At 47.6% G+C, this 27,471-nt stretch overlaps 1 protein-coding gene across 3 annotated transcripts in view; it reads left to right on the top strand.

Annotated features, from left to right (window-relative positions):
- The window catches only part of KDM4B (lysine demethylase 4B), a 70,487-nt gene extending 45,949 nt beyond the window's left edge, over positions 1 to 24,538 (top strand). The window contains exons 11-23 of one of the 3 annotated variants that reach the window (XM_062510255.1): positions 283 to 452; positions 4,694 to 5,118; positions 5,586 to 5,706; positions 8,372 to 8,550; positions 9,823 to 10,045; positions 12,930 to 13,006; positions 13,178 to 13,233; positions 13,709 to 13,817; positions 18,364 to 18,549; positions 19,037 to 19,201; positions 19,890 to 20,009; positions 20,839 to 20,931; positions 21,615 to 24,538. In XM_062510255.1, the coding sequence (XP_062366239.1) occupies positions 283 to 452; positions 4,694 to 5,118; positions 5,586 to 5,706; positions 8,372 to 8,550; positions 9,823 to 10,045; positions 12,930 to 13,006; positions 13,178 to 13,233; positions 13,709 to 13,817; positions 18,364 to 18,549; positions 19,037 to 19,201; positions 19,890 to 20,009; positions 20,839 to 20,931; positions 21,615 to 21,800 (2,110 nt within the window). In that variant the 3' untranslated portion in view covers positions 21,801 to 24,538. Of the gene's footprint in view, positions 1 to 282; positions 453 to 4,324; positions 5,119 to 5,585; positions 5,707 to 8,371; positions 8,551 to 9,822; positions 10,046 to 12,929; positions 13,007 to 13,177; positions 13,234 to 13,708; positions 13,818 to 18,363; positions 18,550 to 19,036; positions 19,202 to 19,889; positions 20,010 to 20,838; positions 20,932 to 21,614 lie in introns of those variants that run through there. The other 2 variants (XM_062510254.1, XM_062510256.1) reach the window with 2 other exon arrangements.
- The last annotated feature ends 2,933 nt before the right edge of the window (positions 24,539 to 27,471 follow it).

Here is a 27,471-nt window from a genome sequence, read left to right as displayed (position 1 = left end):
CACTTTAACTGCAGCTTGTAAGCTTACATTAGTAATGGTAGGAAGAAGCTCTTCAGGAAACCCAGACAATTAATGGCTGCTGTGAATGGGTCTTAAATGTTGTGTTATGCAGGGTTCATCTGTTCCCTTTCAGATATCTCTTTTGCCCTGTAGCTGTTTTAGCTACCTTGTGTTTTCTCTCCAAAGAAGATCCTTTTATTTTGTATTCAGCTTTTTAAGCCAGTGATGGTTTTCTATTTTGAAGGCTGTTCTTTCATGTCAAATCACACTTCTGTATTTCAGGTCTCACAGAAAAAGGAGTCAACCCAGAAGACACAAAACAGAGGATCAGAAGTCTCTTGGGGATGTCATGGCTATTGAAACTGCCTTGGAAGATGTGAAAGTAAAAGAGGAGCTGAAAAGGGGGCCGGATCTGGAGGAAGAGGAGAGAAGCAAAGGGATGGAGGGAGAAGGTGAGGCCAGAGCAGAGCTCCAAAACACCTCTGTGAATAACTTGTCTGCAGCTGTTTATTTCTGTTGAAATATCAGCAGAGTTTTCCCCAATATTAAATCTCTGCTCACTGAAATATGTCATCATTCACAACAGCAATTGATTTTTCCCTCTCTTTAAGGATTCATTCCAAATAGCTTTTTTGGCAGGGCTTGAAAATTCTATAGGTCCAAACTATTACAGGATTGTAAAAATATATATTATGTGAGGAGTATTTTAAATTATTTCATAGAGAAACAAATAGATGTATTTTTGTGTCCTGCTTTGAAAAAGAATGATTTGTGCACTGCCTTGTGCAATTCATCTTTCCTCTTCTCCTCCCTTTGTTCCCATTTTTCAGAGACTGAATCCAGGGAGCCTCAGTTTGGGTGGGATCCACAGCTGCTGCACGAGTCCCACTTGGGTTTCTTCAAGTTTAGCTGGAGCAGGGAAGCTTTTCAGCTTCCTCTGCATGAAATGTAAAACCTTCACTGACAATAAAGCCAGGCCATGACACCTCCCAGTCCTTGGGGATTCCTTCTGCACATCCAGTCCCACACCCTTTGTGCAGGGGACTCTTCCTGTGGCACCTTTTCCTTGGCTGTGTAGAAATGGTTGGAGCTCTTGCTGGGAAAAAGCTGATTTTTTTCCCCTAGTGTGTGGTTTAGTAGTTTTTGTGTCTGTGAAACACCCACTCCCTCTTGGAGGCTTCTCCAGCACTGCTTACAGGGAATTAATTTACATCTATTGTATATATCCATTATTTGTTTGGTGTTTGGAGAAACTGATGCTGCAAACTGTTTAGAGAACCTCGATAATGATCATAAAGGAAATCTGTGGGAGCTCTGGGAAGAGAATTGAGGGCTTTGTTCAGAGTCTTTCAGCTAGACAGTGTATTTTCTCTTTTTGTGGGAAATAAGGAGTTGGAGAACCATTGTTGCACAGTGCAGATACTTAATTTCTATTGCCCTAAGCTTGAGAGCATCAGCAGTGTGTTAAATTGTCTGCTCTTAGCTCTCCTACATGTTTAACACTTGATGCTTGTAATAAATGGCCCGAAAATGCTGATTTTTCTTTGGAGACGAGAGATAAGTGACAAGGACAGTTCTGAGATCATTAGAATGGCCAAGAAATAATAAAAACTGTGTTCTAGCTGAATGGCTTCCAAATCATACACTTCCACTACTTCTTAAGAGCTCTGTAACTGTTGGCTTAGGAGGGAAAAGCTTATTTTCAGCACCATTGCAGAAGTGCCACTGGAGCAAACTCCAGCTTGGTGTGGCTGCTCGTGAATATTCAGCTTTCCTACTGCAGTACAGCAATTAAATCCCAATGGCTCCTCTAGTTTTCCACATCCTGCTGTCTGCATTGCCTCTCACCAGTGTCTTAGGGCTTCATCTTGAAGAAGAAAACAGCATCTGTTTGGATGGCTCTGCTTGTGGCAATTCTGCTCCCCCCGCCTCCTGCACTTCCTTTCTTTATTCCCCTGGTTTTAATTTGACTTCATTTTCTGTTACACCAGAAGAGATGACCTTGAGAAGGAGAAAGAATGAGATTTCGAAGTAGTCATGGTTCCAAAGTAGGTCTTGTGCTTTGTTGGTTATTTGGACAAGCTGAGTATTTATAACTCGAGGTTTTCAGGATTTCTGACCCAGATCCCTTATGGTGTTTACTTTTTTGTTTTTATGACTCAGCTTTATATTCATAATTTATTATGTTGCTATTAATATATTTAGAATTCTTAGCAGGTTGTCTTGGGACGTGTGGAAGGAGAGTGCTGGGGCTTTGCCCTTACAGCAGGAATGCTCCTGGGAGCCAGCAGCTCTTCCCTGTGGGGCTGTGCCCGCGCAGGGAACTGCCAGCCTGAGTGCCAGCTCCAGGGCTGGGGGCTCCAAACCCCCCTGGGCAGCCCCTCCCAGGCCTCTCTCATTCCTGTCCAGGAAGGAATTCCTGCTGGTGTCCAGCCTGACCCTCCCCTGCTGCAATGGGAGGCTGTTCCCTCCTGTCAGGCGGTTGTACAGAGCCACAAGGGCCCCCCTGAGCCCCCTTTTCTCCTTCTGAGCCCCCTTTTCTCCTCCTGAGGCCCTTCCTCAGCTCCCTCAGCTGCTCCCCAGTTGCCTGAGCTGTGTTGAGGATTCAGGTTGTCCCTGGGCAGGCAGCACAGCCCTGCCACTCGTGTTCCTCGTGTCCTACCTGCAGCTGCCACCCTCCTGTGGAAGGACAGACAGACAGACATTCCTCTCTTAACCCACCTCTGCATGTGTGCCTTCACTTCCTTTTCCTTCCTGGGACTGTTCAGGATAGGCTCTTGGAATTTTGCCTTCCTTTTTCCTGGCTTCTGATTCCACGGATTCACTTGCGAACTCGTTTGTTCATCTCAATGCAAAAACTTTGAAGCACAGTTCTCTGTGCCAGCTGCTGTCAAATTACCCTTTAGAAGTCAATAAAGCTGGTGAATGGCAGTTGTGGTGCTGCTGGGGAGAGAATTCTTGGAGTGTATAGAGACTAAATATGATCTGGTTTTGTGCAACTGGGAAGAAATCCAATTTGCCTTTCATTCAATATGTTTGTTTCTCTAAGGAAATTCAATATTCCTTTCTCTGTGATAGAACAAACCAGTTTATGTGAGGGACTGCCTACACGAGTACAACTATAATTATTTGAGCTGGACTTATTCACATTCTTATAAGTTAGTGTAAATAAAGTGATCAGACTTCTGGGAAATGTTGGGGTTAAGGTGATCCCTAGGGGATTTCAGCAGGAGTTTTGGCACTTTATCCTGTTGTGGGATTATTCACTCTTCTTCATGCAGAAACCTCTGTTTTGTGATGGTTATTCTGATTTTCCATTCATGGATTGGGCTGGTCAGGTTCGGTGTAGCCCGAAGTGGAGGGGTCTGGGTGGGTTGGGGTTGGTGAAACTTCTTCCCTGGGGGAGCAGGCTGTCCCTGATCATCCCAGCCTGGAGACTTCCCCTCAGTGGAGAGCAGGAATTTTAATCACTGCTGTAAAATGGGAGTGTGTGGATCCCTTCCCAGGGAAGAGAGGTGGGGAAGCCTTTGACAGGCCAGTAGTGCCTCTGGTGACAATACTGAGATGTTTATCTGCTCAAGAAGTGCTGTCACATCCATGAGGGCTGAGCAGATAAACGAGTGGCAGTGAGCTGGGAGAAACAAGGACATGGCTGTGAGTAAAGGATATCTCAGGATCCAGCTGAGCTCCGTGCTGCACCTGATTTATGCCTTAAAAGCATTTTTAAAGAAAGCTTGATAGCAGAAATCTTTGGGTAATAATGATCCAGGTGTCTTTGTTAGCTCTTCATTTCCTAGGGCTGTTGGGTGATTTGAAACACAGTAATACCCAGAAAAGAGCTGGGCTTGCAAACACAGGGAGCAGCAAATTACAGATACAGAATGGGGGTCTCCGAACTCTTTGATTGCATCTCCTTATCAACAAACAAAATCTGAGCATGCCTCTTGATGTATGTCTTTATTTATATACACATTTTTCATATATAGCATAATATGCCCATTATGAATTTACAGAAAAAAACATATATTAGAAAAGGAAGGCATAAAGATAAAAAAATGTTTAAAATACTTATTTTATGATTGGTACAAAAATATTTCATTCCTGCACCCCAGTGGGTGTTTTTGTGCCCCAGACTTTGGAGGACAAAGGACTCGAAACACACAGTTATGGCTAATGTGACATATTACAGTTTTTTTGGCACGCTGTCCTGTTTCCTAGGGATTTAGATATTTTCCCTCCAGGAAATGTTGCTTTTAGCAGCCTTTGTGCTCCAGTCAGGAACTTAATAGTCCATAGAAATGACACAGGTATTTTCTTTCTGAAGTGGCTTCTTTAGGTCAGTGCTGAGGCACAGCTGAGTGTGTGCAGCTGTCAGAGTGTCCATTGGAAAGCAAGAATTCCATGGTGGAACGTGCTAGCCTAGCACTGAGAAAGGACAGAAAACAAAAATTCCATGCCAGCTCAGCCCTGGGCTCTGGGTAAGGACAGCAAACAGTAATTCCATGTTACCCCAGCCCTGGGCTCTGGGTGAGGACAGCAAACAGTAATTCCATGTTACCCCAGCCCTGGGCTCTGGGTGAGGACAGAAAACAGTAATTCCATGTTACCCCAGCCCTGGGCTGTGTGCAGGGACAGAAGTGCTGGATTCCCAGGAGCTGTGCCATGGGCTCAGTGTCACTTTTGTCTCCAGCAGGGGAGTGCAAGGCCCGGCCGCGGCCCCCGAAGGCCAAGGGCGAGAGGAAGAAGAAGCAGCAGCCGTTCCACCCCCAGCCCCCCGTGCCGCCCCCACAGCAGCCCCCCGAGGCCGGGCCGGGCCCGGCTCGGCCTCAGGGACCCTCCCCGACCCCGGCCATGGGGCAGGGCCGACCCCCGGCCCCCCTGAACGTGGTGCAGCCCTCGGAGGCGCCGGCCGAGGAGGAGGACTTCAAGCCTCGGCCCATCATCCCCATGCTGTACGTGGTGCCCCGCAGCAAGAAGGTGGTGTTTGACAAGGAGCACATGTCCTGCCAGCAGGCCTTCGAGCAGTTCGCCACGCAGAAGGGGCTGGGCTGGCGAGAGCCGGGCCCCGCCAAGGACCAGGACGGCGCCGAGGCCGAGCACGCCCGGCTGGCCACCGAGGTCAGTGGCCACGGGCCGGGGTGAGGAGGGCTCCAGGACCGGGCTGGGTGGGTGCTCAGCCCGCTCTGGAGGGTGGCGGTCTGGCCTGGGGCAGGGCTGGAGCTGCATTTGCTTTTGGGTCCCTTCCAAGCCAGACCTGTCTGGGATTCCGTGGCTCACGGTTTCCGTGGGGTCCCCGGCCGCCTGTGTGATTGAGCGGACCTTTCATGAGCCGGTGGAATTGGCAGCTTGTAGGTGTTCTGAGGCTGTCCCCATTTAAAGGAAGCTCTGTAGTTTGCCCAACTTCTTAAGAGTTAGTGTTGGCTTTTATCTGCTCCAGGAGTTGGCTCGGAAGGCCTCAGTGGTTCAGCCAAAAGGCAGAGGAAAGTTTGCCGTGTGAATCCAAGAACCCTCTGACAGGGGCTCTGCCTCTCTTGTCCTGTTCCCTCCTTTGGGGTGCTCATCCAGCTTGTTGTGCTTCCTTCCAGGCTGCTTCTGCCTTCTCCAAGATGAAGATGGAGATCAAGAAGAGCCGGCGGCACCCGCTGGGCAAGCCCCCGACGCGCTCCCCGCTGTCCGTGGTCAAACAGGAGACCTCGAGCGACGAGGGTGAGTGAGCAGCACCAGGCACGTGGGGATGTCCTGTCTGAGCCAGGGAACTGCTGAAGCCTTTGGCAAAACTGGGTGGCCTGAAACTCTGTGTTAGACGTAGCTGGTAGGAAATGCAGTGTGTTCCCGTTTTGATAACCCAGCTGGAAACAAAACTCTTCCGTGGGAGGTGTCACTTGTCACCTCCCACCCTTTTTTCACTCAAGAAAAATATTTTGCTGGCTGCAGGATGAGGCAGCGTTTTGGGCAAAGGGAAAAAAGAGTTTGCAGAAAATAATATCTTAAAGGCAAAGCTCTGTCTTGGATACTGCAGTGGGATGGGATCTGTTCCCCTTGGAGGCAGGTCTGCCCTCCTGTGTGTGAGCAAAGCCAGTTCTAACCTTTTGTTTGGCTCCTAATTCACGTCTGTGTTGGGGTCCAACTTTCCTTGGCAGATGCAGAAATGAGAATGAAAATGTTTTTCAGTGTTTGACTGTACATCATTGATTTTTCTTTTCCCACATTCCAGTCCCCAAGAGTCTGGACCAAGGAGAAAGAAAATGTTCTTACCTCTCACTCTGTTTTGTGGTGTAATTTGGGGCCTTTCCCACGCTACTCAGAATATGGACAGGCCCCCAGTAAAGAGCTTTTTTGTGCTGGGTTGGGCACATGGGTGTAGCTGGCAGTCGCTGCTCACAGCTCCTCATTCCAAAGGACAACATCTTCCCTGTTCACTCTCCTTCAGGAATGCATGCATTGATTTTAGAGCAGCCTCCTGCAGGAAGGGCTTCTCCTGAGCACACAGAGCTCCTTTCCAAGTGTGTAACATGGAGTGAAGTGTGCAGATGCAGCTGAGACTTACCTTGTTTTGGTGTGAGACCTTGGAACCAGCTCTGTGCTGGAGGATCCTCATTAGGCAAATTCTTCTCACTGCTTTGACTTGCTGGATGGTGTTTGGGGACTTGGCTGGTGGAGCAGGAGCAGCTCTTGTGGAAGCTGGCATTTCCTGGGGACTGATTTGCAGCTCTGCTGATCAAACAGATTCTTCCCTCCCCACCAGGGAAAAAAGGCAGCTCCCTGCACCCTGGGCTTTTTCAGGGAATGATGTGCAAGGATGATCTGCAGGCTGCAGGAGGAGCAGTGAGCATGTAAATTAAGGGAGTGCACATGTTACACAAAGGTTCAGCCCAGACAAATAGTTTGCAATGTGGGAGCCATCCTGAATGCTTTGTGTCCCCCTGGATCCATGCTGGGAGGAGCCAAGGTGACAGCACACCACAGTCATTCCCTTTCTTCTTTCTCTCTGTCACTCTGGATTAGGCTGCTGCTTTCACTGATTTCTCTGGTATCAGAAATCCTGGCCTGTCACCTGATGTGCCTCGACTGAAATTTGGAGAAGAGTGGGTTTTGATTCATGTCTTAAAAATAAACAAGATAAGACACTTTTTAGGAAGTAACCCTCATATGAAATGTGACAGAGACACACAGCCAGCATTCATCACCTCAAAAAAGAGGTTCATTAAACACAGTAAAATTTCCACATTGTCTGACAAATATGGGTAACATTTAAAATCTGAGATGTAAACTCAGCTATTAACATTTTACTCCAAGTTCCTTTTATGCTTTCAGGTGACCCAAGAGTCAGGAAATCTTCAAAGGGAGGGAGAACTGGGAAGGAGACTTAGACTTGTAGAGTAGAACATAAACTGCTTATTTCCAGTAATTAACAGTGAAGCAGTGAACAATTTAGTTTAATGTGCTGAGCTCTGGGGATAATGTTCTTCCAAGATGGTTTTGAGTTCCCTCTTCTTTTTGGAAACTTTGCAGATTGGTGATGCAGGCAGTGATTTACACTCAGCCTTGTGTGGAAAATTTCTTTAACACTTACAGTGATTCAAAACTCCTTCATAAGGAAGGGTAAGAAACTTGGACCCCCAGACTGCCACAAATGGATTTGAAATGGTTTAATTGTGAAATGCCAAGGACATTTTAAAGGTTTATAAAATAAAGAATTAAGAAACTAATTAGCAGGAGCAGTCCCTGACAGAGCTCTGGCATAGAGAGGGATGGTGGGGAATGCAAATGGAAGGTTCAGAGGTGTGGGAATGGCTGGGCCAGAGCACTGAGCCCCAGGCAGAGTCTGTGTGTGCAGGACAGCTCTGGGATGTACCTTGGGAGGGTTGGGTGGGACCTGGGAGCTGGCCTGGCACAGCAGCACCAGCTGCATGCAATGCACAGCTCCCAGAGCATGCAGCTCCCTGCTGGGGACAGGAAAGACTCATTTCCTTGCACTGGCATCCTGAGTTTTGAACCTACTGAAGTTTAGATGAAATCTTCATTAAAATGATGGTGAAGGTTTCACAGCTGGAAAGGAGAGGCAGTTCCAAAGGCAGTAAATCTCCATTCTCTCCTTCCTCATGGCCAGTTCCTTCAGGTCAGTGCTGTCCTCTCTTGTGTATCCTGTCCCCAGAGGGGAGATTCTGGCCATTTAAGGAGGTGTTTGGGGCATAGGCATACGAGAGCCCATGGAGAAGTTGAGTGTTTTTATTTATTGTGCTTCTTGTGTTGCTGAGACCTGAGCTGTGCAACTCACCCTTGCTCCTTTTGCCTTTTCTAACCATAAACTCTTTTGCCTTTACTGACTGCCCATTGTTTTGGGATATGTTTTTTTTCCTTTTCATTCTAGAAATGTTTCCATTTTCTGGAGAGGAAGATATGAGTGATCCAGAGGCTTTGAAATCTTTACTTTCCTTCCAGTGGAAGAACAAAGCACTTAATTTTCCAGCTGAAAGGAAGTTCAATGCAGCTGCTGCCCTGAGTGATCCATACTGTGCTGTCTGCACCCTCTTTTATCCCTATAACCAGGTAACTCCTCATCACAGAGCCAGGGAATCATTAAGGTTGGAAAAGTCCTCTAGGATCAAGTCCAGCTGTGAATCCCCCAGCACTGTGTTCACCCTGAAGCCACATCCCCCAGTCTGTACCCCTGTGTTTTGTATCCACGTGTTTTTTGGGATGGTGACCCCACCAGTTCTCTCTGCATCCTGTGCCACTGCCTGTCCACACCTTCCCTGAAGAGATTTTTCCCTAATATCTCATCCAAACCTCTGGCAGTGCTCAGATGGATAAATTAAGATGCAGACATTTCTGATAGAGACAAACCCATACAAATTTGCACACCAAAGAAATGTGTTTGGATTTGGCAGTGGTTGGAGCCTTTTTTGTTATCTTTCCTGGCTGCTCTGGCTTGCCCAGTGTTCATTTTGAAATCACACTGAAGGAGTTTTGCAAACACTGTTCCATGCAGAGAAAAGTCACACCAGGCTCCTGTTTCCATACAGGCCTGAGTTGCTGAATTTATGCAAACAAGCCACAAAATAAAAATTTCCTGAGTAAGCACATCCATCACCTTTTTTTGGAAACTACCAATATGCTTTGGGAGATGTTATGAGCGGAAAGGCAAAATTCATCAGATGAATTAGTTATTTGTGCAGTTGTGCATTGATTTGTTCTCACATAAAGCCAAATCTGGCTTTGTGTGCCCACCAGGAGTTCGTGCCTTAGATACCTGGAGCTGTGTTGGAAGCTTTTCCTGAGGAAAGCAGAACCCACCTCCCCCTTCAATAAAATCTCTTGATTTATTATATGGACTGAAAATAAAATATCTGTTCTGATTGCTGGCTGCTGTGAGGAAAACTGGGTGCAGCTGAGCACTCTGTCTGCTACCAAAAACCTTGAAATGTTCTTCAGGAGAACTTCTTGCAGGAAAAGTAGGGAAAGATGCCAAAGGGATGGGAGAGGGGGGAGGGAAGGTCTTGCTTTTAGTAATATTTTCCTTTTTATTTTTCCTTGGTGTTTTCAGCTGCAATTTAGGAATTTAGATTTTTGCAAAAGAAAAACCGGAAAAGCTGCTCATTATTCTAATGCTTCTAGGAGCTTTCACAACAAATCACAGATCCCAGTTGATGCCTGAGGAGGAGGAGGAGAAGCAAGGCAGGGGTGGAAGTGAGCATTTGAGGCCATTTTTTGGCTGCCTGGTGCCAGGTGCTCAGTGATTTTTTAGCAAAGGGGTGCTCAGAGTGGGAAGTGAAGCCATGGCCAGCCCAGGCTGTTGCAGTGATGGGGTTTTCTCTGCAGTCCTCACAGGTGGAGAGGGAAGCTGCCCCGGGGTCTGCAGGGGAGCCACCCTCCTTCGTGCACCTCTCCAAGTGTGGGCAGAGGAGCAAGCCCCTGATCCCAGAGATGTGCTTCACCTCAAGTGGAGAGAACACCGAGCCCCTTCCTTCAAACTCCTACATTGGAGAGGATGGAACCAGTCCCTTGATCTCCTGTGCCAAATGCTGCCTGCAGGTTCATGCTAGTGAGTGTTTCACCTTCCCCAGGGCCTTTGGGTCCTGACAGACTCAGCAGTGTGTGTGGCTGTAGTTGAGTTCCTTCTTGGCACGTTTGTATCCTGTCACTCCCGTTTTTATCTTTCTCTGTGCAAGGATATCAGGAATCCCAGGAAGGTTTGGGTTGGAAGGACCTTAAAGCTCATCCAGTTCCCATCCCCTGCCATGGGCAGGCAACCTTCCTCTCAAACCATATCTGTGTGTTCAAGTCCATCTTGGCAGTCATTCACCTTAAAAATACACACCAATATTTTTTTTACTGCTTATTTTGCGGGCTGATTCTTCTCTGTCTCACAGAAGATTCCTTCTTTTGATACCTTTAATTTTTTGTAATAAAGCAGAACTCAGAGGCTTTATTGCACTCTTTTCTCTCACATATTTTGTTCCAATATTGTTCTGCTGGGGGATGCTATATTGTTCCTGCATGCAGCAGAGATTATGGGGTAGTTTGAGACATATTTTATTAGTGTCTGTGATAGTGTTTGTAGTAATGGCACTTGATTACAAAAGGGAGCATATGTCTGTTTGCTTCCCTGATAGTTATGTCTAAAAGAAGATCTGATTAATCCTGGTGGAATGTACCTTCAGTGGAGATTGTACAGCATCCAGTTAACATTTGTGACGAATTACTGTTCAGCTGTTTGATCTTGACAGATGGGGAATCTTATTTGACTTGCATCAGCTGGAATTACTTCTGTTGTTCCAGTTTTAGAGTCTGCAGGTCCCCGTGCAGCTCAGCAGGGCTGGGGAACTGGAAGGCAACTTTTCTTTCTGTGCTGAATCCCTAATTATGGTCATTTCTGACTAATCAGGCCATGGGATGCAGAGTGGGTATGAAGGAATTCTGCCTTCACAGTTCAGGGCTGCTGCATCTTGTCCATCCTGAGGCCTGCAGTAGTCCAGTCTGTCAGGATGGTTTCTGTGGCCAAATTCTATTTAAGGACAAAGGGGTGTGGGCAAGGTGATGTTAATCTGCAAGCTCAGACCTGAGAGTCCTCTTTTCTTAGAGAAACTCAGTTTTATATTTTGTCTGTGCTCTCCCCTTGAGGCCAGGACAGGACAGATGTTAAATCTGATGGAGGCTCCAGTGCCTCGTTGGGTCTGTGACATCCTTTGACTTTGCTGCAGAGAATCCATTTGCTTTTATTGCAGGATTGCAGTGGTGAGGTGTATTTTGGCTGACTGTATTTCCAGCTGGCAGCCTGTGTGTTCTTGGGAAGTGCCCTCTCAAGCTGTGCTGGGTTCCAGCAGCCAGGGGAAGGTTTGGGAAGGTGTCTGAGCTTTTGAGGCACTGACAAAATCCATTTTAAAAGCATGTGTTTCTTGGTCTGCTTGGATTATCCTCATGGGACAGCCTGGGGTTCAGTAAATGGGACTGTTCTGCCCTCACAGAATCACCGAGGTCAAACATGAGACCAGCAGCACCACCCTGCCCACCACCAGCCTTGTCCCTGGGTGCCACATCCCTGACTTTCCTGAGCAATTCCAGGGAGGGTGATTCCACCTCTGCCCTGGGCAGGCTGTTCCAATGCTTTACAACTCTTCCCATGAAGAATTTTTTCCTAATTTTCAGTCTAAACCTTCCCTGGTGCAGCCTGAGGTTGTGCTCATGGTCTGGCTCTCCCTGAGCTCAGTTTTGGACTGAACACCCCGTCCCTGTTCTAGGCCTGGGTGGAATTTGCTTCCCTGATTTGCCATATGATGAAAAGAGACCTCAAAAGTGGAGAGCAGCTGCAGATCCATAGTATTGACTTTTTTTGACATGCTGTTTATCTGGTTAAGTGGATGATATTTATAAATCAGGCTGTGGTGGCAATCCCAGTGCTCTCTGAATGTCTTCTTTTAAGTTTAGTTCGGTAATTTGAGTTTGTTGTTCCCAGCTGAAATTTTCTGTTTGGTTTGTTAGGATAGGTGAAAGCTGGATGGGATTTTCTTGGGAAGGATAGAGGCTGGATGGAATGAGCTGTGTGTTAGTTGAGATGCTCATCTTCAATTTTCCACTCAGTTTATAAGCTTGCAGGAATCACACAGATCTACTTTTCCAAAACTGTATCTGTGTCTTTTCCCCATTGTTTTCCGTGACAAACCTCAGTGCCTTTTATAGAATTTTAAGGAATTTTTTTGTTCTTATTTTCCTGTCTCTCTAATACCACTTGACTGTTTTGGTGTTGTTGAAGGAGGATTTGGTGCTTGCATGTTACAGTAATTGATGCTTTGTAAAATGAGATGTTTTTAACACTTCCTTTAACCATAAGTTAAATACTGTTAACCATGTGGAATGCAGGTATTTGATTTTCTTGCAGTATTATTTGGTTTGTCCTTCCTCATAACACCACACAGCAAAAGTAACTGCTTCAGCCTTGCCAGAATTCAGTGCCCTTCCCCTTTTTGATGTGTGAGTGCACTCCAGCAGTGGTAGCATCACTTTGGAACCCATTTCCTGCCTAAAGAAACAAAGTCTTGCTGTTGTAGTCCTTAGGAAAGTGAAAAACCAATATGAGGGTTACCTGTGAGAGGGGTTTGGGTTTGTTTGTTTTCAGACCTGCCGGTCCCAATTCCCATTTTGTTGGAGTCTGTTGAATACAGCTCCTCAAATGCTTTCAGAGTTGCTTGTGAGCTGAGAAGCTATGGGGTGCAGCAGGGCAGTGCTGTCCAGGGCAGAGCTGTCCAGGCCCTGCTGTCCAGGGCAGAGCTGTCCAGGGCAGGGCTGTCCAGGGCAGAGCTGTCCAGGGCAGAGCTGTCCAGGGCAGTGCTGTCCAGGGCAGGGCTGTCCAGGGCAGGGCTGTCCAGGCCCTGCTGTCCAGGCCCTGCTGTCCAGGCCCTGCTGTGACCAGGCTGTGCTGTTCCTTGCAGGCTGTTACGGGATTCGGCCGGAGCTGGTGAACGAGAGCTGGGCGTGCTCGCGGTGCTCGGCCGGCGCCTGGGCAGCGGTAAGGACCGGGCACAGCACGGCTGCCACCACTCAGCTGCTGCCAGGACGTGGGTGGTGGGAGGGCTCAGGTTGCCTTTGACATCCCAGGTGGGATGCAGTCACTTTCTGGGGAGGGTGAACAGCCTGGCAGAGCTTTTGGGTCCCGTCCTAAGGAGCTGTGTTCCCGCAGGAATGCTGCCTGTGCAATCTCAGGGGAGGAGCTCTCCAGATGACCACTGATGGCCGGTGAGTGCTGCCTTTGAGTGCATTTCCCTCCTGTACTGCACCTGATCTGCTTGTCTTGTGAATTTGGTCTTAATGCTCAGTGGTAGCAGCAAGTTTTGGTGTTCTGGAGGGAACTGCTCCTCGCTGATGGGGTGGGAGGAGCCCAAGTGTCTGTGCTGCCCTACAGTGCACCAGGCTGCTCAACAGCAGAGCTTCTGAACCCCTGCTGGATGTGGTTGTTTCTCAGAGGGAAGTCTCCTCGGAGAATGTTTAGCATTGTGCAGAGTCAGGTGTAAAAGAAGGTTGATCTCGGTTGTTCCAGAGACATTTATCTTGAGCCACCCTGATCAGCAGTCCCTTGGGAACCTTGCCAAGGATGCCAACCCCTGGAAATGTGCCTCGATGCCGAGGGAGGCAGGGAAATGTTAACTGCCCTCCTGAGCATTTCATTCAAGTAATGGCAGGCCCTGATTTGTGTGTTCTCTTTGCTCCCCAGGTGGGTGCACGTGATCTGTGCTATTGCTGTTCCCGAGGCGCGTTTCCTCAATGTCATCGAGCGTCATCCTGTGGATATCAGCGCCATCCCCGAGCAGAGGTGGAAACTGGTGGGTGTCTTTTACTGGGGACAGTGCTTGGGAACAAGAGGGAAAAGCTGTAACTAGACAGAAAACATTGTGTGGGTTCATAAAGCAGCTGAGATTGGAGGTGATCTCGCTCTCATTTCCAAACAAAAGCTGCACTGTTTGTATCTGCTGAGCCCTGTCAGACACACAGCCAGCTCTGATTTCCACATGTGTCTTTACTCTCTGGGAGTGTGCTGTACCCTGGGCAGAGCCTGGGACTCCTTCCCACCTGCAGTCAGGTGTAAACTGCCTGAAAACTCAGTTTACTCCAGGTACTGACAGCAGGAGTGCACAGGAATGTGGTGACTAGAGAAGAGCTGACTTGTTCGTCTCTAATTCATCTTTCCCTACAACATTTCTCTTTTTCTATCAAGAAATCTCTTGTAGAAATGAATAAACATTTCTGTGACCCTGACTGCAAGGCAAGACTGCAAAGATTTTAATACAAGCCCAGCTCCAAGTTGTTACTTAGCTGTGTGGCTTCATCTGAGGGATTAGTAATGGACGATTCATTAGCTCAGAGCAATTTATCTTAATGTTAGTTAATGCTCCATCACTGTAGTGTGTTATTGCAAAATAAATTGTGCTTTCGCTGCTTTTTTTGGTACAGAAGTCAGCTGGGTGACACAGTGTGGGATGGGGAAGGTGCTGGAGCAGTGATAGATGGGTTAGTGCTGATGGATTCGTTAACAGAGCTGCTACTTAGTGCAGCCAGCCCGGGTGAGAGATTAGGAGGAACCTATCCCTGCTTCCAGAGTTATTTCTCTGTTGTGCAAATGGGTTTTGTACACAAATGTGAATGTTAAAAGCATTCATTATTCAGCAGGAGTGATGGGGCAGTGCAATGCCAGGGTGATAAATCTTGCAGCCGTGGCTCTTTATGGATCAGCTGACACTTCCAACGTGCATCCTCTTCATTACCAGCACTTGTAACGCTGAACTTAAAATCCTTTTACACAACACTCACTTGTATTGCTTAATGGAGCCTCACGAGGAAACATGACTTAATTCATTAACCCTTCCTTGGCTACCTGGCAGCCCTGCAGAGCCAGGGCAGTGTCTGTGTGTGTCTGACTCTGCTGCTTTGCTCTGCTCCAGAGCAGAGCCTGTGCCTACTAGAGCCTCTGCACAGACCCACTGCACCCACTCCTTCATTCTCCTTCATTCCTCAATTAAAACTGCAAAGTTTCACAGAATCCTAGAACATCCTGAGGTGGCAGGGTCCCCAAAGAGTATCAGTCCCAACTCCTGGCCCTGCACAGACACCCCAACAATCCTATCCTGCATTGTCCAAATGCTCCTGGAGCTCTGGAAAGAAATTTTGTTTGATTTCTTCTGTTTTATTCCATTTCCACCTTGTGTTTTCTTCTGGCATGATGGGCTTGGTGCAGTATTTGATAAAAGTGGGAAGGTGACTTTTGTGGCTGGCAAAGGAGAGAAGGAATGATATGAAGGGTGAGGACAGTTGATGTGAATGGATGAAGGTAGTGGAGGAGAGAGGGGTTAGGAGTTATCCATGGTTATTATTTGATTTTTTAATATGTTTGTATTGTTTTAAGTTCCTGTGATGAGGGCTGAGGTACCAAGGAGTGGCAGTGATCTGGTGAAAGGTACAGCCTGTTCTCTGAGCATGGACCAGGTGTCCCTGTGCAAGCACAGACTTTTCAGTCCATTTGTGGGCATGGCACCATTTTCAGCACTGCAGTTTCCTGCTCCCAGATTGATGGCACATTACAGGCCTGTGCACGTAAATTATTTATGACGTGGAAATTTGGAATAATTAGCTGTCATTCCTCAGTGGAGTAAATGAATTGCAGTGTTCATCATGCAGCAGACAGCCCATTTCTTACTCTCAGCTGTGACCTGACTCTGGTGTGCATTTATCCTGAAGATTTCTCTCCTGTGCTTTGGACTCTTTTCCCTCCCACAGAAAATGCCTTTAAATCTCCATGTGCAGCTTTCCCACAGCACCTGGCACTGCTGTTTCTGTCCATCCCATCTCCCACACTTCCAGATCTCCATTTTCATATGATCCCAGAGTGGTTTGGGTTGGAAGGGGCCTTGAATCCCACCCAGTGCCACCCCTGCCATGGGCAGGGACACCTCCCACTGTCCAGGGTGCTCCAAGCCTGCCCTGGGAGGGGTAATGCTCCCTGAGCCCCCAGTGTGTCAGCAGCTCTCCCTGCTGCTGGGACCAGGGGATATCGACAGATTAATAATGGGATCTGTGCTATTGGCTCCCCTCAGTCCTGCTGGGCACTTCCCTGGTGCTTATCTGCCTCTGGAACATGGTTTGCAGAGAGATAAAGGCTCAGCTTATTAAAGGCTAAACCCACGTTCTGGCAGCACTCAGGCTCTGGCTTTGAATTTCCTGGCTTTTGTTCGTTTGTGTAAAAAGGCCAAATTAATCTTTGGTGTAAACAAACTGCCTTCAGTTAATTCAGAGGAAGGAATGGGAATTATTTCATATAAATGAGGGGCAGAGCCAGGCAGGGAGTGGGGTGTTGCTCAGGAATAAGGAAGAACAAATCTCCTGTTCCTTGGCATCTTTTGCTTTCAAGGAAGAGAAGTTCCTGGAGAAGGAATCCCGGAATCCCAGAATGGTTTGGGTTGGATGGGACCTTGAAAGTTTTGGAGTTCTACCCTGTGCCATGATCAGGGGCATGTTCATTTGTTCATTTTAGCCATGAAAGGTACATTTGTCTCACGTGTGTGATGTAAATTTTGCCCTGATTTGCCTTGTCCCAGTCTCAGATAAGGTAAAGAAACTGCCCCACCCCTGAAAGTGTGCAAGGCCAGGTTGGACAGGGCTGGATGGTTAGGATGAGCTTTAAGGTCCTTCCAGCCCAAACCATTCTGGGATTTGCTGATCAGTGACAGATCCCTGGAAATGTTAAAAACTGAGTGATGTTTCCAAATGGATCCTGGAAACATTGTGCAAACATCCATTCTTTAGACTGGCATTCCCAAAAATCTCCTTTTCTGTATTTCTGAGGGGCTGGAAACAAGAATTAGTGCTGTTATAGGGAGTGAGGAAATTCATCTTCTTTCCCCAACAGCTCCTGCACACTGTTAGTGCCATCAGGCTCAGGATTTTTAGCTTTGAGAAAATGTGATTTCTTTTTAAAGCAGTCACATGTCTTATATTGATTTTCCTAATAATTGGGTCTGCTTTGCAGAAAAAGAGTGTGAAAATGTCTCCAAGATTTCAAACCTGTTCTCCCCCATAAATCGGGTGTTTTCATACAATATTTTTATTTCTTTTGTTTGCAACACTGACTGAATTATCTACAGTAGTTCATCTGACATGGATGCCAATAAAATATTTATGGTTGATATGCTTATGCATCTAAAATAAACACACAGTATTTTTTTCCATTATATGATTTTATATTCCATGAGATCTATTCGACACAATGTCCCATTAAATATAATCAAGCAAATTGCCACCCAGTTCCTGGGTTCTGTTCTTTCAGAAAAATGGAAATGTTATTTTCCAGCAGTGCACCTGTGAGGATCCAGATGCTGTTGGAGATAATGCAGTGGAGGTGCACTGCTGTGTGTGAGGGTGCAGCAGTTCTCTGGTACCACTGCTGGGGGTTTGCCTGGTTCCAGTGAGCCCAGTCCAAACTGGAGCCCAGTCTGTCTGTGCCCAGCATGGCTCTGCAAGGCTGTGGGACTGGAGGTGCTGAGGCAGGGAATGATAATGCTGAGGCAGGGAATGCCAATACCTGCTGGAGTTTCTTGGCTTGCAGAGATCCTCAGTGGGTGCACACAGACAGGGCTGGCAGTGTGGGCCTGACCCCTTGGTGCAGAACATCACTTCAGCCCTGGCACTGCAGCCACGGGCTCCGTGCCATGCCAGGCACCTGTGCCACATCCCATGGGGGCTCTGGGGTCTCTGCACAGCTCCAGGCTCTGCTCCTTCCAGAGGACTGAGCTCTGGGTGTGCTCCATTGCAGAGCTGTGTGTGACTCCAGCTATGCCCCATTGCAGTTCTGTCTCACTCTAGCTGTGTTCCATTGCAGAGCTGTGTGTGACTCCAGCTGTGCTCCATTGCAGTTCTGTCTCACTCTAGCTGTGTTCCATTGCAGAGCTGTGTGTGACTCCAGCTGTGCTCCATTGCAGTTCTGTCTCACTCCAGCTGTGCTCCATTGCAGAACTGTCTCACTCCAGCTGTGCTCCCTTACAGAGCTGTGTCTCACTCCAGCTGTGCTCCCTTGCAGAGCTGTCTCATCCAGCTGTGCTCCCTTACAGAGCTGTGTCTCACTCCAGCTGTGCTCCCTTGCAGAACTGTCTCACTCCAGCTGTGCTCCATTGCAGAGCTGTCTCATCCAGCTGTGCTCCCTTACAGAGCTGTCTCATCCAGCTGTGGTCCCTTGCAGAGCTGTGTCTCACTCCAGCTGTGCTCCCTTGCAGAGCTGTGTCTCACTCCAGCTGTGCTCCATTGCAGAGCTGTCTCACTCCAGCTGTGCTCCCTTGCAGAGCTGTGTCTCACTCCCTTGTGTCTCACTGTGCTCCCTTGCAGAGGTGTGTGTACTGCAGGAAGAGGATGAAGAAGGTCTCGGGGGCCTGTGTGCAGTGTTCCTACGAGCACTGCTCCACGTCGTTCCACGTGACGTGCGCGCACGCGGCCGGCGTGCCCATGGAGCCCGACGACTGGCCCTACGTCGTGTCCATCACCTGCTTCAAGCACAAAGCAGCAAACCAGAACGTAGGCTTTGGGCTGGGCTCGGGGCTCCTGTGCTGGGGGGTGGATTGGGGGATTTGGGGTTTTGTTGGGCTGTTTTGTTTCTGGGGTTTTTTTTAAATAATTTCTCCCCACCCGTGCTGGCTCAAAACGTTTTGCGCATTTAATGCGGAGGGATTGCCCAGGAGGCCATTGCTGGGGATGGCTTTAATCTGCAAGAGGACTGGTTTGGATGGGGTATTGGGAAGGAATTCCTGGCTGTGAAGAGGGTAAAACACTGGCACAGGGTGCCCAGAGCAGCTGGGGCTGCCCCTGGATCCCTGGAAGTGCCCAAGGCCAGGTTGGACATTGGGGTTGGAGCACCTGAGACAGTGGAAGGTGTCCCTGCCATGGCAGGGGTGGCACTGGGTGGGATTTAGGGCCCTCCTCACCCAACCCATTCCATGACTCCATGGAATTTTGGGCAGTCTCCAGCTGTGGGTGGCAGCTGACCCTGCTGTGTCGCCCGCAGGTGCCGTTCCGGAGGGAGGTGGCCCTGGGGCAGACAGTGATCACCAAGAACAGGAACGGGCTCTACTATCGCTGCAGGGTCATTGGCACCAGCACCCAGACCTTCTACGAAGTGAACTTCGATGATGGCTCCTACAGTGACAACGTTTACCCCGAGAGCATCATTGTAAGGCAGCTCTGGGGACACAAACTGTGGTCTGTGCCTTGGGCTGGAACAGCAAAGCTAAACTTTACTTTTTCATTTTAATTTTTAAGTTGCTGCTCGCCTAGAAAATCTCATCCTGCTCTTCATGACAGATCTTGTTTCTGACATGATCTCATTTATTTTTTTGGTTGCTTTACAAAGATGTGGTCTTGCTGAATGCAGATGACTTCACAGAAAGCAGTGTTTGTTCTAAATTTCATCCTATTTGTTTTGTGCTTGAATAATCTTATTTTTCAACTGACAAGTGTGATTCATGGGGGAAGCAGATTGTCCGTAAGCAGATCTGGTGCAAAACAGGGAATTCACTTAATAGAGGGAATGTCTAGAAGAGGCTGATTTGTCAGCTCATGCATTGCCTTCCTGATTGTGCCACTGATTCACTGAGTTGCCCTGCATGTTTCTGAGATACAGGAGATGTGATGCTGTGGGATTTGTAATGAGAAATGTCCATGAACTGGGTGCTGGCAGCAGAAGGAGCTGCCAGAGTTGATTGCTGGTCTCTCAGGCTGGTTTTGTTAGAGATGCCCAATATTAATCACAAGCAGAAATGAATCTTATTGCTTGCTCCCATGTTATGTGATTTTAGCACACCTCTGGCTCCTGAGCTGTGCTGGAGTTGTGTCTCTCAGCCCTCTCTCTCTGTCCCCAGAGCAGGGACTGCATCCAGATGGGGCCCCCTCCAGAGGGGGAGCTGGTGCAGCTGCAGTGGACGGATGGGATCATCTACAAGGCCAAGTTCATTGCAGCCCAGATCAGTCAGATTTACCAGGTGAGTGAGGCACAGGGGTCCCTGGGGTGCTGCTCCAGGCTGGGAGAGCTGAGCCTGCACCAGGGAGGTGGGCAGAGCAGGAGGAGGATTTGGCAGCACAGATGATTTATTCCCTCTGAGTTTGTCCAGCCTGAACTTGACACCCCTATTAAACTGTGCTCTGTGTCCTTCTGCTTTACACAGAAAAGTGTATTAAAGTCTTGGGCAAAGGAAATAAGAATCCCTTAAAAACTTTTAATAGTTTTAACATTTTGCTGTGCACGTTTCTATGAATAAACATCCATGGAACATCTGATGCATAATTCATGATATAATCAGTGCTTAGCAAAAAGGGTTTCATGGGAGGAGTTTTTTGTACCTGGCTGACTATTTCTGCTGGTTGAAATACAAATATACTTTAGTAGCTGGAGTTGTTTCCCTGTGACCTGTGAAAATGCTTTGTTTAAGATGAAAGAAGTTCTTATTACCATATTGGCCTGAATACAGGGCTGCTTTTATTAAAAATGAAAAGCTGCTTTTTTCAGGATATGAATCAAAAATCAGTAGAAATGTGAGGTGCTGGGCCAGCTGGAGTACAGATATTTTGGGATCCATGGAGCACTGAATGAATCCACTTGGATAAGACAGAGGTGCCTGAAGAGCACTGAAAGCAGCACTTTCAGCATCCTCACCAGAGCTTGGGAGTGCTCATTCCACAGCAACCCTGGAGACATCCATGGGAGCTGGCCCCTGGTGCTTGCTGGGTGTTCCTGGAGGGCCCAGCTGTGGGTCAGGATGGGAATGAGCTGTTCAAATGCTGCTTCTGAGCTCATCTTCTGCCTCCCTGCAGGTGGAGTTTGAAGATGGCTCTCAGCTAATGGTGAAGCGTGGGGATATTTATACCTTGGAGGAAGAGCTTCCCAAGAGAGTCAAGTCTCGCCTGGTGGGTACCACAATAGCAAATAAGAAACCAGCTGCAGCTTACAGAACTCCTTCACATTTTTTTCATGTATTTTTTAGCTATTAGGTGAAGGCAGCCTCCAATTTCTGTGGCTGTAAAACTGCTTGTCATTCCCAAAACACACAGAGTGGAAGAAATCCTGGCCATGAATGCTTGAGAGGCACAGAAATAACTTTCCCCTGCATGTGTTCAGCTCAGAGCTTTATTTTCTCTGGTTAAAAGATCATGTTCAGATCATTTTACACCATATGAATTCAGTTATATGGAGTCATCCTGTCCAAGTGTGAGGTGAGCTGGGCTGCAGCTCAGGGGTTTCTGAAGAACTGATTATCACTGTGGGACCAAACCCCCTCTTCTCACCAAACTGGAGATTTAGAGTGTGGCTCTTACCTATAAATCTCTTAATCTACAAGATCAGGCTGTCTTTAAGTGCATACAGTGGAATTTCTGAGCCTAGAAAAGTTGAGGGATTTTGCTTCATATCTTTGTTTTGGTTCCAGACGTTCAGGATGTTCTCAGACCTGGTGCTTTGCCCTCTTAAGGCCATTTCATTTAACCAGGTGATGAGGCTGGAGAATGCCCAGCTTGCTCCCAGCCTAAGGGGACTGAGGGTGTCTCCCTGTGCTCCTGCTTAGCCCCTAAAGGTTGTTTTGTGTCTCCTGCAGTCCCTCAGCACTGGGGCCCCTCAGGAAGATGTATTTTCGGGAGATGAAGTGAGAGCTGCCAAGCGTCCCCGGCTGGGGAATCCCAGAAATCCTGAAGAATATGGACAAACCCCAGATTACCTGGCCTTTATGGAGAGCCTGTTGCAGACACAGTACCAGCCTGGGACTCAGAGCAACATGTTTTAACCAGGATTCATCCAAAATATTCAATTAACCCTTTTTGAGTTCATGGAAACATAAATAGGAATCTGTGGAATGGAAGACCAGCCCTGTGCAATAGTCTGCTGTGAATTTCTTTCATCTCCTCTTGGTTTGGACTGCAGGAAATCCCTGTCTGGCTGCTACCTCGACCTTGCCAGGAGTTGCTGACCAAGAGCTGGGGAGCTTGGAAACCCTTCAGCTTTTCACACGGAGACCTTGGAAGAGTTTCTACAGATGGAGCTTTGTGACTGGTTCTTTTTTTATGAGGAAAGGGTTAAAATTTAACAAAATGACTTTTTCAAACCTATCAAACTTTTGTCTTTCAAGGTGCTATTACATTGACTACTGAAGCAGCCTTTGGAATCGTGTTTTCTGTACATAGACACCACCTTTGTGAAGTTTTCTATGAATGAGCATTATTAAAAAAAAAAAAGCAAGCAAAAATAGGAAAACGAAAGTTTCCACAAAACATTTTTCTAGATTATGGCTTTAAAACAGAAAATAAATGAAATCCTCCCCCCTCACCCCGAAACGAATCATGACTGATGTTACAGTGGGGAGAGGGAGAGCAAGAGCAGATGTCCTGGGATGTTCTGGGTTCTTCTTTTGTAAAGAAACACTGTCTTTGTAAGCTGGGGAAGGTGGGGGGAGAAATGTTCACATTGGGATGTTTCTGCCATTGGCTCTCTGAAAGCCCTGGGGTGGATGTTGGCATCGCTGCCACGTCACCAGGGAGGGGCTTAGGGAAGAAATGGCCAGGTTTGGCTCATTCCTGTCATCCTCCTTCCCCATCTTTGCCATCACAGTTGCTTTCTAGTTCAGGATCAGCATGGCTTTGAGTTCAGTGTGCCCCCCAGGTCTGGCAGGTGTGCTGCTGCTCCTTGTGTTAATTCCTCACGAGAGCTTCAGGGGCTGCCCCGACAGCACTTCTCCCTTAGGGACATTTCTCTTTCCTTTGTCTCTTAATTTTTAAATTTTTTTTTGAGTTGTGCTCCTTAGTGTGAGAATCATTCCATGACAGAAGCTTGGGAGGTGTTTGTATGTTTTTCTTTTACCTTATTAAAGAAGAAATTCCCCAAACATCTGATTGTTGTGACATCCTTTCCTTAAGTAAAGACTGAGTTACTCCTGGGGAAGAGGAGTGCAAGCCCTGCCTTTGACTGGACTCAGCTCACCGAGGACTGAAGGAGCATTAAAGGCAAAGCCCAGCCCTGAAGTGGGGACTGGGCAGCTCCCACCTGGACCTTGGAAATGCCCCCGGGCTGAAGAGCTGATGTGGAGCAGTGCTTGGGAAAGAGCCTGATGCAAACTCTGCCGAAGTCACTGCAAAGTCTTCCACTCTCTTTGGAGGACCTCAGGCAGTTCAGAGGGAGAGAAGGAGGCCCGAGCTGGAAAGGGGCTGTGGCAGAGCTGGGAAGGTTCAGGTACAGGGGGGAAGAGGGCACCTGGGCCAGCTGAGCAACCTGGAATGCTGCACTGCAATCTTTTCCACTAAATTCCCTGAAATTACTGGATGGAAAGAGACAATATTCTTGTTTTTATGATTATTTTTAAGCCCCTTTGCAAGGTGGTCGTTGTTCCGGGAGAGGCTGTTAAGCAACGCTCTGGCTGGATCTTAAAGGGAATAAGTGGGAAGGATTTGTGGGCTAGCAGATGGTAGATTAGCATCTTAAGAGACTCCATGGGTATTAAACTGTCCTAGTGAAAGAGTGGAGATAGAAAAAAGCAATTTAATTTTTTTTTTTACTTTGGTTTTGTTCTCCCTTGAGGATTGGAGTTCCCATCCTTTCTCCTGCCTGTGCTGTGGGTCCTTTTCATGTGCGTGGCTGCAAGACCTTGGATACAGGGTTCTGCTTTTGGGTTTTTTCTTTATTTTATTTCAGAGTTTTTGACATTTTCAGTAGGTGTCTCCACAAATAAAACCAAACTGAGACTAATAAAAGTTTAAAAAAATTGGCAAGGTTCTCCCGAGCCTCGGTTGTTCCTCCTCCAGAGCTGTCTCCTGTCGGTTGAAATGTGATTAAATAGAAAACTTGCTGTATAAAAAGACTAAGAATGTTGCCAGGCCACGAGAAAAATATTTAAAACAATTGAAAGGGAAATTTAACCAGCAGAGGAATTTTTTTTTTTTTTTTGTGGTGGGAGGGAAGGGTGGGATGGGATGAGTGGTTGTGAGCGACGGGGAATTTCCTCTGCATGCTCGAGTCCTGCAGTAGCACCGTTGCTGTATCCATATGTAGAACCTTTCCCAAATACTATTTATATTGTAAAAACAGAAGTGTGTTTCCTCACCCCATATCCAGATGCTGAGTTATGTTGAAACATGAACCTGGAACTGTCGAATGCCCTTCCTTAGTGCAAGGGTTTTTCTCTCCTTTTGTTGATTTTTAAATCTCTCTTTTTGGTTTAGGAATGACTTGTGCAGGTTCAGGATAGTGGCCATATTGAAAAGGAAATAGGAAATGCACATTCCTACCCCTTCCTCCAGTGAAATATATTTGTAAGTGTCTGATTATGTGCTATAAAAATAATGATTTTTTTCTTACTCCCCCTAGATTAAGGCTGTGATGTATTTTTGCCTATTTTTTTTTCTCTGCCTCTAGGTTCAAAATGAATTAAAGGCTGTTGAGCATTTCAGAATGACACTTTTTGGGGGGTTGAAGTCTCTTCATTTCTAAGCTTAAAGTCTTTTGTGGAGCAGGAGGTCGTTGAACCTCCTCAAACAGCATCTTCCTGAAACTTCACTTAAACACCTTAAATTTCCCATCCTGAGCTTTTTGATAAATCCCTCTCCAGTTGTTGCAGGATGAGGCCGATGCTGCAGGTCGTGTGAAAGAAATCTCCAACTTCCAGTGTTTTGCAGATTAATGATTTTCCCTTGACATATCTGAGGAATGCGGTGGGGAGGAACTCTTGGAGCTGTTTGAGGTTCGGGTGTCAGGAGATTCCAGCAGCACCGGGCAGAGGGATGGAGCCCTTGGGGCCTGGGAATGGTGTGGGAATGTACTGGGAATGTACTGGGAATGTTCTGGGAATGTACTGGGAATGCTGTGGGAATGTACTGGGAATGTTCTGGGAATGTACTGGGAATGGTGTGGGAATGTACTGGGAATGGTGCGGGAATGTGCTGGGAATGTACTGGGAATAGTGCGGGAATGGTGTGGGAACATACTGGGAATGGTGTGGGAATGTACTGGGAATGGTGTGGGAATGTACTGGGAATGTACTGGGAATGTTCTGGGAATGTTCCGGGAATGGTGCGGGAATGAGAAGCTCGGGAACACGGAGCTGTCCCTGGTTTGTCCGGGGTTTGTCTGAGGTTTGTCCTGGGTTTCTCCCGGGTTTCTCCCGGGTTTGTCCGGGGTTTGTCTGAGGTTTGTCCCGGGTTTGTCCCGGGTTTGTCCTGGGTTTGTCTGAGGTTTGCCCCAGGTTTGTCCCGGGTTTCTCCCGGGGCTGTCGCAGCCCGGTGGGAGCTCCGGGAGGGCCGGGCTGAGCTCACACGGGGGATTTTAAGGAGCTGAAGCTCGGGAGTTGGAGCAGTGGCCCAGTCAGAGCACCTGGCACAGGTGAGACCCGCGGCGATCCCGAAGTTTCAGGAACAGAGTGAACAAATTGCTCGGGGCTGCAGGGGAAGGTTCCCGAGGAGCCTCTGTGGGTTCCTGATTTCCAGCCCCACGTTCAGGTCACCTCTTGTTCCTTGTCCCATGAACAGTGACTGGGCTGGCACAGGCACACAAAAAAGGCAGTTTGGGCACAGTCCTGATGCTCAAATGAGCTGGAGCTGTTGACACAGAATTATTTGGCAGCTTTGATAGCAGAAGAAGAGAAGTCCTTGGGTTACTTGCTTACCAATAGGAAATCACTGGGAGTTATTTATTCTGCATGAGAGCAGCAAAACAATTAAATTTTTGGTTTCCAAGAGGGGAAATGTAAAGGTCACTGTGCAAATACTGTTTGGAATTACACAGCGACCACATCTTAAGCACTTTTCCTGTGGAACAAACAGGATTTTGGCTCTGTTTCAGCACAGTTCACTTTGGCTTACCTCTCCACCCCAGCCTTGCCATTTCAGATGCCAGCTGCTAATATCCCCTAGCAGCCAGTCTGTTCTGAAACAGGAGTGATACCCTCCCCTGTGCCCCAGATCAGGGTTTAAAAATAAATAAATGGCCAGATCCACTGCTCATCTGCTTCATTGAACGGAGCCATCTCTGGAAAACGCAACAAATTGTCTTTGATTAGGAGTGAATGGCCAATTAGCCATGATCCAGGCCAAGATGCTGCTGTGGAGAGGAGCAGGGATTCATCTGCCTGAATAAAGAGATGAATCCGAGGTGCCTGCAGGTACAGAAGGGTGGCTGAGCAGTTTTCACTGTGGAGAAGCCACGAGGCAGGAGAAGGGCTCAGTGTGACTCTGATTTCCTCGGGGGTGCTGAGGTTTCCTTCTCTGTTACCTGAACAGCTCGGAGCCACCTGGAGCTGGAGCCGTGTCTGGTTAATCTCGGATTCAGCTCTAACACGGAATTAACGCTGCAATCCAGGAGCTTTGTGGCCTGGCTTGGGTGATTAGTGTGAGATTTTTGTCAGCGTGAAGTGAAAAATCTGCCCGAGCACGACTGTGAGATCCCTGTGCTCAGGGATGGGTCTGGGTTACAGGAACAATTTATCATCACATTTTTCACTAATTCAACTTAGAGACAATTGGCTCTTTGTTAAACGCTGCCATTTCTCACTTCTGTGGTACTCCCAAACCAAGGAGCTGCCGTGTCCTGCTGCAGCTTCCCAGCCCTGCTGCTCCTTTCCCTGTTCCCTTTTCCCTGTTCCCTTTCCCTGTTCCCTGTTCCCTTTTCATTTTCCTTGTTCCCTTTTCCCTGTTCCCTGTTCCCTATTCCCTGTTTCCTTTTCCCTTTTCCCTGTTCCCTTTTCCCTGTTCCCTTTTCCCTGTTCCCTTTTCCTTTTCCCTTTTCCCTTTCCCTTTCCCCTTTCCCTGTTCCCTGTTCCCTTTTCCCTTTTCCCTTTTCCCTGTTCCCTTTTCCCTTTTCCCTTTTCCCTTTTCCCTTTCCCTTTTCCCTTTTCCCTTTTCCCCTCAGTGCAGCCTCCCTGTGCTGCAGTTCCCAGGTCTGGGTGCTCCTGGTTACCCTCTGCTCCTGCCATCATCCCTCCTCCTCCTCATTTTCATTTTCCTGTCAGTGGGGGAAGCTTTTCCATCTGTACAACTTTGCTTTCAATTTAACAACTCTGCTTTCCTGTAGGAAATTGCAAATAGGCTCCCCCAGCTGCTTTGTTCCTCCTCCATTTCTTTCCTCAGGATCTGCTGCCCTGTTTTGGGAGAGGAGGAAGAAAATTCAAGGAGCTCCTGGTGTTTCCCTCAGGGATTTCTGCAGTCCAGAGTAAGGAAAACAAATGAAATCAAGGTGGTGGAACCCACCAGAATATTTTACACTTATTTTCATGATTTATTAACTCCAGAGTAGATGGGGGAAATTTATGGCATTGTGTTTTTGTGTTGCTGGAGCATCCTGTGTGCATAATTTGAGGTAGGATTAATTCCTGTGTGCTAAAGGAATAAAAAACCACAGTGAAGAGGCTTGTGCCTGGAAATGGTTTCCAGTCTCTGCTAGAACACGGTGAAACAGGATAATGGGAAAAATAATGG

Source organism: Cinclus cinclus, chromosome 28, assembly GCF_963662255.1.
Source record: "Cinclus cinclus chromosome 28, bCinCin1.1, whole genome shotgun sequence".
Classification (NCBI taxonomy): Eukaryota; Metazoa; Chordata; class Aves; order Passeriformes; family Cinclidae; genus Cinclus; species Cinclus cinclus.
The sequence above is the reverse complement of the archived record's forward strand: the minus strand, read 5'-3'. Positions and strand labels throughout refer to the sequence as shown.